The sequence below is a fragment of the Mytilus edulis genome, chromosome 12 (genome assembly GCF_963676685.1).
Source record: "Mytilus edulis chromosome 12, xbMytEdul2.2, whole genome shotgun sequence".
NCBI lineage: Eukaryota > Metazoa > Mollusca > Bivalvia > Mytilida > Mytilidae > Mytilus > Mytilus edulis.
Window position 1 is genome coordinate 45675849 of NC_092355.1, and position 12603 is coordinate 45688451.

The following is a 12603-nucleotide window of genomic DNA, read 5'->3' on the forward strand; positions in this document are numbered from 1 at the left end:
AAACTATTGGGACCGTAACACCCAAAATCAATCTCAACCTTCCTTTAGTGGTATTGAACGTTCTAGTAAAAATTTATTAAGATCTATTTACTAAAACTAAAGTTATTGTCCGGAAACTAAATCTGTCTTCGGACGACAACGCAGACGACGACGACATGATAGCATAATATGACGCAAACATTTTTTTGTGGTTGTATAAAAACCCTTAGTATTTGGCAAAGACATATTGGGTTGACTAAATTATATAATTTTGATTGACTTCTTGTATTAATGGCTATACTGTATCCAATAAAGAAACAGCAAGGTATAACACTCTTACATGTAACAGGCAATAAAAACAAGTATAATACAAAATATTTATTAGTTCTCAGCTGACAACCAGATTTTCCCTCCTTTTTGAAAGCAGGCACCATAATGTAAATCTGAATCATAAATAGGATGATAAAGACAATGCTGAAGTATCCATCAAGTACTGAAATCTAACTATTTACACAATTTGTAGAAAATGGCATTTTCAAGTTTTCCTCATAATCATCATTGTATTAATTTCCCATATAACTGTTCTCATTTGGTCAATAATATCTTTCAGCTGCTTATTCTTCATCTTCAATTGCTGGAATACAAATCAAGATACAAATTAGTCATCACAAATTGTAAAAATAATAAAATCTTCAAAATATTTCAAGACTCATAACTCTTCCAAAAGTCAATTGATAACAATTTCTTGTTGATATTATGTCCTTATTATATACAAAGATTCAGGTTATACTGTTGTGTGGTTTCAGAGGAGTTGCAATGACCAACAGTATATTTAAGCTGAAATTTTAAGCTCAAAGGGGCATAACTCATAGAAACTTCATCTGATAATAATTTGTTGTGGATATGCACATCTACATATCATGTCCTTATTTTCTAAAAAGTTTCAGGAAATTCTGTGGTGTGGTTTCGGGAGCTGGATGACAAATTTTTGTATTAGTACATGTATATAAAGGCCCTAACTCCAGGATCAAATTGGCATAACTCCTAGAAAAAATTGAATCATAATTTTCTGTTGATACGCACTTCAACATTGTATGTCATTTCATCATCATGTCTTTATTATCTACAAAGATTCAGGAAATTATGTTGTGTGGTTTCAGAGTAGTTGCTATAACAAACTGTTGAATCAGCATATCTATAAAATAAACTGTTATCACGGAGAAATGTCTCGTCTTTTTGCAATTTTGATTCTGCAAATGTTGAAATCAAAATAGCAATACTTTAACATCTTACACAAGTTATGCAAATATTCAAAGTCAATGAACCATGACTGAGTTACATGGCTAAACAATCTCCATGTGAATGAGATGTGCCAATGCTAATACAACTGCATACCAAATACCATTGACTTATTATAAGTTGTTCCCAAACCTAAACACAAACATTAACTTATAAACTATGTAAAAGTTTCAGTTAATGAACCATGAAGAAGGGTGGGGCTATATAATCTCCATGGAGATGATACTTGCAAATGCCAATAAATTTGCATACCAAATATCATTGACTTAACATTAGCAGTTCATCTTAAACTCATCTAATCATAAACTAATACATGTAAACTAAGATAAGTTTCAAAGTCAATAGACCAAATATTCTCCATGGAAATGAGATCTGCCAATGCTTATACAACTAAATACCAATTACAATGGACTATCACTAATGGTTCCCCTTGAACTGACCTAATCACAAACTAATATATGATAACTTAGCAAAATTTTCAAAGTCAATAGACCATGACTCAGGGGTGGAGCCAAATTATCTCCATGGAAATGAGATATGCCAATGCTTATACAACTGCATACTTTAATATCATTGACCTACCACTTGTGGTTCCCTATAAACTGACCTAATCACAAACTAGTACATGTAAAATAAGCAAAAGTTTCAAAGTCAACAGACCATGACTGAGGGGACAGGGCCAAATAATCTCCATGGAAATGAAATTTGCCAATGCTTATACAACTCCATACCAAATATCATTGACCTTCCACTTGTGGTTCACCATAAACTAGACCTTATCACAAACTTATTTATTGTTGACGCCGCCGCCGCCGCAATATGTCCAACAACAGCATACCTATGTCTCGCTTTTTGACTCTGTCAAGGCGAGACAAAAATAAGGAGATCTTGTATGATTGTCAATGAGACAATTATCCAACAAAGTTTAAGTGAAGAGGATGTCAGCAATTATGGGCAACCTTACAGCCTTTAACAATTAGAGAAAACCCATATCATACGGACATTTACTCTTAAAAATCAATCTAAATACCTTACATTATTAACCTTTAACCTTTTTCTTATTGTAGAATTATAAGAAATCTGAGAAACTGACCTTACTTACAAAAATTCAATGTTGACCAAGAACTATGTTCAAAGTCAAGGTCAGATAAACCCTGCCAGATAACATGAGCACCTTACAATCTGACATTCCACACAACAATTTATTAAACAAAATAGCCCCACTGCTTATAGTATCTAAATAACAGACATAAATGATGTTGATTAAAGAAAATGAGATTAAGGCAAGAGTAACCCTGCTAGACAGACCTGAAAAGTCTACAACCATTTGATCCACCAAATTTTGTTGAGCTAATGCTTATAATATCTGAGATACAGTCTCTACTACAAAAACTAAACCTCAATCACTATGCCATAAAATTACTGGGGATTCATTTTTATTTGTGGAATACCAATTTTTGTTGATTTCATGGTTACGGGTGTACCAGAAATTTAGTACCAATTATCTATAGACTTGTATATATGTATACCCAAGTTAAACCGCAAAGTCAAATATCCACAAAAATACAAAGTTTCCTCAAAAAAGGAAAATTGGTACCCACAAAATTATTGAACCACACAGTAGGTCCTGTTCAGGTAATCCCTGTCCAACTTACATGTAGAACTTGCATAGGACTCATATATCAAATATTTATCTTATTGCCAATCAAATGTCCCCAGATATAAGCCGAGATCAAAGTAGAACACAATGGATCCTATTATTTGAATTCTTTCACCACATGCAAGACAAACCTGATAAATCTATGTGTGTGTGCTTTTGACAAACAGAAGTATTTTAACTTCATTTAATCCTGATTTAACCTATCTGACTGTTTCCTAGGCTTGAACAACAAGAACAGAATGTTGTGAATTGGTTTTTAAAAAGAGTAATGGAATGTTAAATATATGGACAATACATATTGATACAGATCTATGCACTACAATACTGTTCTTTTAATGATATTTATTACCTCCACTTGGTCTCTATTCTCTTCTGAATAGAATCTTGATCTGTAGAATGCTTGTTCTGAATTGGGTGACAGTCTGTCTTCAAATGGTTCACCAATTATTGGCACTAATGACTGAAGTATAAATGTACAAAGAAATATAGTTATACTATAGTTTACATCACCCTGATGGTTGACTAGGATACAGAAATATGCTTATCCCGGGATTTTCCAGTTCACCTAAAATGGGTGTATATTTGGCTGAGCATGATGTATAAATATGCAGCCATGTATGTTTAAAAATGGAGACACTTAAATATAAATATGATGTTACATGGTGGAGGCTTAATGCTTTCAAACACTAGCAAATAAGTGCCAGGCAAAATGTCTTCCCCTATCAAACATATCCTTATTTTTCAGTGGCTGTTTAAATTTTCTGCCTTCCATTCCTGGCAATTTTCCTTGAACCTTTCTCATAAGCAACAATCATCAATGTTAATGTTAATTAATTCTGGAAATTGTGCATTCTGCAAACAACAAGAAGCTGAGGGTTCAATAGATAATGTTGAAAAAAAGCTTATATATGTTCACATTTTATATTCTTGCTAATAACAGAATTATTATTTAAACAGAAATAGTCTATACAAGACCAATGAGTTAATAGTCTTGCCTACATGTATATAGGATTCAATTTCTGCAGAAAATTGCTTTTTTGAACATAACAAGATAAGTTATATAAACCAGAAATGTTTACCTCTCTTCCCAAAGGAATCTTTTTTTTTATTAAGAAAATAGCCCTTAAATTATGAATTGTGGTTATGCCACTGTTCCATTGAGGTTGACATTGAATATAATTTAATTCATATTCAACTAAGGCCACGTTTTTTTTATTTGTTGGTTTACGGATCCGCCGACCCAATTTTGCCGATTTTCAGAATAAAAATAAAATTGACTTTTCATGCTTTTTTATTCCCGCCGACCCTTATAAATGCATTATCCCTGAAAAATAATAAAAAATTTCTTTTATTATGAAATGAAATGCATTAATCATTAACAAAGTTGATAACACATTCTGTTGTGAAAAATAAAACTTCCAATTTACGTTTCTAAAAATAGACAAATCAATTATAACTGACCTTGAAATGTCTTTTGCGCAAATAATTTTGCGAAACGAAACCTGTTTTAAAACCAATTACAAAATAAGTTCGTTTCCCTTATTTGTCATCAGTCCGTAAGATGCATCATCTAAGAGAAATAGACTTGTCCAAATGTGGACAGGTGGAATACATCAATTAAAGTATACTGAATATTAACAAATCATTTGAAATTTTCTTGTTTCATAGATAACAAAAAATATCGATCATTGGGATAAAAACCGGATTGCATAACAACTGATTAACCCAATATTGTCGTTTTTTCAGTGGACGAGTCAATTCGTTTTTCGACACGTGTGTTGAAACTTGCTTATTTTTGTACGACGTTCTTATATTTTTTTTCTTTATCAGTTTTTGTGCTTGAAGATCATTATTCACCAAGTTTTCTGGGATTGATTGAGAGCTACGCGAATCAGTTTTTCTTGTTTGTGAAATGACGATTTAATTTCGTCTTTGTCCGTGCAACCCCCCTTTTTTACAGGAAATTATTAAACGATGTCATGCGATGTTCATGATCACTGATCAATAATATTTCATCGAACTTAATGTTAAGAAATGATGACAAAACAGCATATAAGACAAACATTTTGTTAGTAAGGTAAAATATATATTTATTTTGCTTATTTTTTCTGTTTTGAAAGATATTTTTTTTCTTTTTTTTCCCGACCGACCGACCCGACCTTTTTATGCGAAAAATCCGTAAACCAACAAATTAAAAAACCGTGGCCTAACAAGTTTTAAAAATACACAATGTGTATAAATATTTGCATATCGAATATTGAGAAATGTGTTTTACCCAGCCATAGTACATGAAGTAAGTGTGACTAATTTCAACTTGTACTGAATGTTATACTACACAACTTATTTTTTTCAGGACTTAAAGACTAAGTTCTTTACACAATAATGGAGATATACCTCTTCAGGTGGTTCATCAGGACCTGTTATTTCATTGGCCTTATCATACATTAACCGAAGCTTCATAAAGTTTTGCTGCAGCTGTTGAATTCCTTCCTCAAGTTTGCCTCTCTTCTCCTGGTGCATCTGTGCATTCATAGTGACGCCATTGGGAAGCTATCAAATAAAGTAATAACAGTTATATTTACACTTTGATAGTAACTCCACTGGGAAGCTATCAAATAAACTAATAACAGTAATATTTACACTTTGATAGTAACTATTGGGAAGCTATCAAATAAAGTAATAACAATAATATTTACACTTTGATAGTAACTCTATTAGGAAGCTATGAAATAAAGTAATAACAAATATTTATACATTAATAGTTATTCCATTGGGAAGCTATCAAATAAAGTAATAACAGTAATATTTACACTTTGATAGTAACTCTATTGGGAAGCTATCAAACAAAGTAATAACAGTAATATTTACACTTTGATAGTAACTATTGGGAAGCTATCAAATAAAGTAATAACAAAATATTAACACATTAATAGTTGTTCCATTGGGAAGCTATCAAATAAAGTAATAACAGTAATATTTACACTTTGATAGTAATGCCATTGGGAAGCTACCAAATAAAGTAATAACAGTAATATTTACACTCTGATAGTAACTCTATTGGGAAGCTATCAAATAAAGTAATAACAGTAATATTTACACTTTGATAGTAACTCCATTGGGAAGCTATCAAATAAAGTAATAACAGTAATTTTTACACTTTGATAGTAACTTCATTGGGAAGCTATCAAATAAAGTAATAACAGTAATATTTACACTTTGATAGTAACTCTATTGGGAAGCTATCAAATAAAGTAATAACAGTAATATTTACACTTTGATAGTAACTCTATTGGGAAGCTATCAAATAAAGTAATAACAGTTATATGTACACTTTGATAGTAACTCCATTTGGAAGCTACAATGTATCAAATAAAGTAATAACAGAAATATGTTGTTCCAATGGGAAGCTATACTACTGCAGTAACACTCATTTTAAATACAAGGGGTGTTTTTTCCCCAACTTATCCAGAGAGGGAAATCCCTATTTATCTACATAATTGGTCAAAAATTATCGTGTTTTGGGATTTGATAGTAAAAATTATTCAGTTAGCTTTCAATTAAAACAGGTTTAATGATCAAAATAATTAGAGAGTGATTGTACTTATTCCTTGGACAGACAGTATGTTGTAAATGATTTACTATTTTAACTCATACAAAGCATTAAACACATAATTATTGGACATTTTAACTAAAACAAGTATTAAATTTCATATGAAATTTAGATGATTAGATGAAGAAGTGGACAGAACAGACACCTCTACTTTCATGGGGCAAACATATCCAAGGTTTTTTTTTACAAAAAATCTAAATACTAAAATTGATCTCAAGTAAGACTAAAATATTCATGACTAACGAATGGTATTACTCGTAATTTTTTACTGATTAGATGCAAGACCCTAGTCTTGAGTTGAAGACTATTGACCTCAGAGTAATGAGGTGTTTTGATGTATAGGGAGTTAAAACTTACTGGTAAAGACTTTAATTGAAGAAGTTTAAATATTTCTCCAGCTTTCTGTACAACATCTTGAACACATTCTTGACCTTTCTTACAGAGATTGATTGCATTAATTTCTCTGGTAGGGGAGACAATCTGTTGTGGTGGCTGATGAGTTGGTGTCTGCTGTGTCATTCCAGATGAACTAAATGGTGGTACTGATGTTTGAGATATCATAGAAGGGTATTGACCACTAGGTGGAGCTGCCATCTACAAAATTAAAATAATCTTTACATACCCCTTTGAAGTTTCATACATGTAAAATAAAACAAAACAAAAAACATTATTATCAATCGTATGAAATTAAAATAATCTTTACATACCCATTTCATGTACAAAAATAAAGAAGACATTATTATCTGATAATATCAATCATATGAAGAAGACAACTATGTTTGTGGAAAACTTTGATTAGAATTGATTATTTCAACTTGAAAAGTGGAAAAAATTTTTCTTGTAAAAAATATTTGTCACAGTGGGCACGGCATAGAAGTTTCCATTACAATGCATATAAGATCTAACTTAAGATACACTAAATAATCATAATTACTCTTTTTTAATTACATATATATAAGAAGATGTGGTATGAGTGCCAATGAGACAACTCTCCATCCAAGTGACAACGTGTAAGAAGCAACAATCATGTCAAAGTACAGCCTTCAACACAGAGCCTTGGCTTACAACTGACAGAAAGCTATAAAGGGCCTCAAGATTACTAGTTTACCACTGAACAACAGGCTCCTGACTTAGGAAAGGTGCATAGAAATGCAGCCAGTTTAAAAGTTTTAATTGTCTAATCTTCACCCAAATATGAAACAGTAGTCATGGTAGTGCTGCAACATAAAAAACTCACTATAAAATATAAATTGAAATTGCTTAATAACTCAATAAAAAAAAAAAACATATTAACAATGAATAGTTTTTTTTATATATATATATCCTGAGTGTCAAAAGAAACACAACTGTGAACATAATATATCCTAAGCCCTTTAATTTCCTTTTTGAATAACAACACAGCATTTATATCTACATGTTATTATAACAGTTAAGTCTTACACAAGATTTTTTTCAGTTCAAATTATTGTTTAAATCACATTGGGTCAAATAGAAACCTCAAAACCTTTCATCAAAATATTTTCACACTAGACCAAATACAAAGAAAAATTGATTCAATCTACATACTATTTCTTAACTTTTCCTATACGGGTTAATTATGATGGAAATTTCTCCTTTTTTGTTTATTTTTTGTTAGTCAAACTTGTGTGGAAGTTGTAATGTTAAAATGAAAATTTGAAAAAGCTGTGATAAATCTACTTACAGCTTTGTTGTTGTGTGTGTGTGTGTCCGTCTTAATATTTGTTTTAAAAAAATATTTTGTTACAAATTAAGCTGTTTCAAATTGTTTCACATTGATATCACATGAATATGGGGAAGAAATTTTCATTGTACTAATGAACTCAAAATTGTTCAAACTTTTTTTTGTCGCTTTTTTTAATTCCCACATTTGCAAAGAACGCATAAATGTACTTCCTTCTTCCGGTCTCGTTGTCGTGAGACTTTGAGTAGTCTAGTAAAATATAGGAACTCAAGGAACACAATACTAATATTTCATTTTTAATAATTCTTCATCTTTGATATATGAATTGATGTTACCTGATGCATTGCGTTTCTTTGTTTACATTGAACATGATGTCATAACTTTGAAAATAACATCACAAGTAAAATCCTTATCCAAAATTGGAAACGTTATTAAGGTTTTTTCGTTTCTTTTTTTTAACAAATATTTAAGTTACAAAAAAATAATTAATACAGACTTCGTCATCCACATTCACAGGTAATGCCTGCCTCATATTATTTTTTAAGGTTTTCATGGCTGGCTAAAGTTTTTCTCATTGTTGTGAAGGCTATACAATGTTTTTTTGAGTAACAGGGTTGGCAGAGATTTTTGTCTTTTTGTGATTCAAATTAATTTCCTGTATCATTTATTTATTTATTTTACAAAAACATTTATTTTACAAAAAAAAAGGAAGGAATTTGATCATGGGAACTCATGAGAATAAACGCTATTTTAACTATTTCTGCTTGGAATGTGCGTGGCCTTGGGGACAAAATTCAAGATGATTTTTTTATAGATAAAATTCAAAGTGACATAAATATATTACTTGAAACCTGGAAAGGGGAGTGTAAAGATTATAAAATATCAAATTATAATACTTTCTCAAAAATACGCAAAAAGAAAAAAAAAGCACATCGACATAGTGGAGGAATTATTGTCTATTACAAAAAAGAAATAGCAAAAGGTATAACCAATATTAATGGTACAAAATCACAAAATAGATTATGGCTAAAACTTGAAAAGGAATTCTTTGGTTTCAAAGAAGACTTATATTTATGTGCATTATACATTCCCCCTATAAATTCAAACTATTTTGAAAATGATTATAGCTTTTTAGAAAATGAGATCAGTACTTTTGCAAGACAAGGAAAAATACTTTTAATGGGGGACATGAATGCAAGGACTGGCAAATGTCCTGATTTTATTACAGGAGATTCTTGTCAAATAAATAATTTTGATGCTAAAAATCTAATACCAAATTATTATGAAGTTGACACTGAAGTTTCTAGAAACAATCAAGATAATGTAACAAATGTACAAGGTAAATCCTTATTAGAACTATGTATTTCCTCAAGGTTACGCATATTAAATGGCAGATTTATAGGGGACAGCCTAGGCTACTATACTTATATGTCAATAAATGGATACAGTGCTGTAGATTATGCATTAATAAGTGAAAGTCTCTGTCCTCAGTGAAATACTTTAAAACTGATGATTTTACTTACTTGTTAGATCATGTACAGATTCAGTTAACATTAAATTGTAATATAAAACAAACTTTTGACCTTAAAAGTCATATAGAAAAAAAATGGAAATATTTGAAAAGATATAAATGGACTGAAAATTCACATAACTTGCTACTTAAAGCTCTTATGTCAGAGCATATAAAAAATGATATAATGAAGTTTGAATTAAATGAGTATCAGAAAAATCAAAAAGGGGTTGATGGTGCAACTGAAAATTTAACTAACATTTTTGAAAATATCTCTGATATTACTTGTAAAATTACAAAAAGAATTAAAAGTAAGAGAAAAAAATATAGAAAGGTATGGTCAGACAATTGTGTATATGGGACAAAAAAAGAAATAAACAGGGTTGGAAATAAACTTAAAGAATGTCCAAATAATCAACTTAAACAGAAATATTTTGAATTGTTAAAAAGTTTTAAAAAAATGGTAAAATTTAAAAAAGCACAATACAGAGAGAAAATATTTAACTCATTAACATATAGTTTTGATAAGAAACCTAAAGATTATTGGGAAATACTTAAAGGAATGAAAAACAAAAAAAATACTGGTAATGAAGTGCCAGAAATTTTAAAAGATGAAGAAATAATTACGAAGCATATTCAGGACCAAGGAAAACCCACATTTGTAAATATAAAATGGAAAGAGGAAATAGAAAAACAACTTGTTAATATTGAAATGAACATAATATCTAATAGAGAAACAGATGCTCCAATAAAATACTCTGAAATAAAAAATGTTATTAGTAAGCTAAAAAAAGAAAAACCTCTGATAGTATATTTGTGCTTAAGTCTTTAATAAACAAATACTTACACAAAAATAAAAATAAAATATATGCCTGCTTTGTAAATTTAAAAAAGGCTTTTGATTCTGTCTGGAGAAAAGCTTTACTTTATAAACTGTATAAGGCAGGAGCAGGGAAAAAAATATTTAATATTATTAAAGAACAGTATGAGGAAACAAAATCTGCCTTCAAGCATCTAGAGTGGCATTCAGAATATTTTGAAATCACACAAGGGGTTAAACAAGGGGATTCATTGAGTCCTACTTTATTTAATTTATTTATTAATGATCTAGATGCAGAGTTTTCAAATGAAAATAGCTGTCCATTAGAACTAATTGATACTAAAGTAGGATCTTTACAATTTGCTGATGACATTTTAATATTATCTGAAAGTAAAGGCCTACAAAATAGTCTGAACAACTTAGAAAAGTATTGTGAAAAATGGCAATTAACTTTAAATATTAATAAAACTAAAACAATGATTCTGCAGCAAAATAATAAAAAAGTGGAAACATCTTTATCAAAATATAAAAATGAAAATTTGTCAAATGTCTCTGAGTATTCATTTCTTGGAATTCTTGTGAAATCAAATGGAAACTTATTGCATAGCTCTGAAGAGCTTGTAAATAAAGCAAGGAAAGTGATATTTGCCAGTAAAACTTATACTGCTTCCTTAAATAATCTGCCAGTTAAAGTAGCTTGCAGTCTTTTTGATTCTATAGTTAAACCAATAGCCACTTATAATTCAGAAATTACTTATATGGATACTTATGTTTCAAAATTTAGAGCAGAAAACGTGCAAATATTTCCAAAACAAATATAGACCCCCTTAATTTTACTGATAAATCAAGTTTAGAAAAATTACATTTGTCTTTCTGTAAATATATCCTCGGAACAAGAAAATCTTCATCAAACATAGCTGCGAGACAGAGCTAGGGAGATATCCACTAGAGATGCATATAAAAACTCAAAGTATACTTTACTTATCAAGATGAATAAATTCTTAAATTAATCCATTATTATACAAATCCTTTTTACTTTCTAAAAGTTTAGATAATTCAGGTTGCTATACCTGGTTTACATATGTTAAAAATATTTTGAAAGAGGTAAACATGGACGCATCCATTCTTGAGGGAAACAAAAGAAAAATTTACTCAAAGTTGTTAAAAAAAACCTTAAAACATCAATTCTTAAATTTCTACACAAATATATTTGAACAAAAATTTGAAAAAATAGATAAAAAAAGTAAATTGTATTTATATAAAAGTTTAAAGCAAAATTTAGAAATGGAAAACTACTTAAACTGTAAATCTTTTGAAAAGAGAAGTAACATAACAAAAATGAGAATTAGCAATCATAATCAGTGCTTGCAAAATCAAAATGAAAACATACAGGAGTCTTCTAAGCTCAGTTTCTTTCGTCAAGTCTACAAAATGGGTCAAAGAGCATCATATGTTGATTCACTAAACAATTTAAAAGATAGAGCAGCAATATGCAAAATACGCATACGTGCACATCCTTTAATGATTGAAAGGGGAAGACATCTTAATATTCCTAGAGAGGAAAGATACTGTTGATTATCAAGTATAGAAAAATTTGGAATTTTTTGGCAAACAAAGTCAAAGAGGGCATCTCCATCTCATGATCTGATTTAAAATTTTCACAGGAATATATATTTGTATTCGACTAAATGAGGGTGATGGCATTAATTTTAGTTTTAAAATTCGGTGAATCTTCATCCTACTTGATTATGGAAGAGGCTGGAAAATCATTTCCTCCAGGGTGTACCATGATAAGTAAATGCTTTGTATTGTAAAGTTTGAGATCTGTATGGGTAACTTACTACTTAGCTAGGACCTTTGTCAAAATGAAACCGAAAGAAAGTCCTAACTTTTGAATGACGGGTCCCGTGTTCCTTTTTGTGATAAACTTTCAGTGCTTCAATAAATATTCACCAGAATCATTATTTCTTTATGTTGGAACAATTTAGTTGCAAATTATTTAGTGGATACTGTAGATTTTTTT

At 30.1% G+C, this 12603-nt stretch overlaps 1 protein-coding gene across 2 annotated transcripts; it reads right to left on the reverse strand.

Moving 5' to 3' along the window:
• Positions 1-344: 344 nt before the first annotated feature.
• On the reverse strand, positions 345-12487 carry LOC139498590 (mediator of RNA polymerase II transcription subunit 30-like). Of its 2 annotated transcripts, none has more exons than XM_071287049.1 (5): positions 12422-12487; positions 6906-7142; positions 5333-5488; positions 3288-3398; positions 345-613 (listed from the first exon to the last, which is right to left on the reverse strand). In XM_071287049.1, the coding sequence occupies exons 2-5, from the start codon at positions 7140-7142 to the stop codon at positions 515-517; spliced, it is 603 nt and encodes a 200-aa protein (XP_071143150.1). In that variant the 5' UTR covers positions 12422-12487; the 3' UTR covers positions 345-514. The 2 variants fall into 2 exon arrangements, with proteins under 2 accessions (XP_071143150.1, XP_071143149.1); XM_071287048.1 differs by lacking the exon at positions 12422-12487 and adding an exon at positions 7497-7559.
• Between the last annotated feature and the right edge of the window lie 116 nt (positions 12488-12603).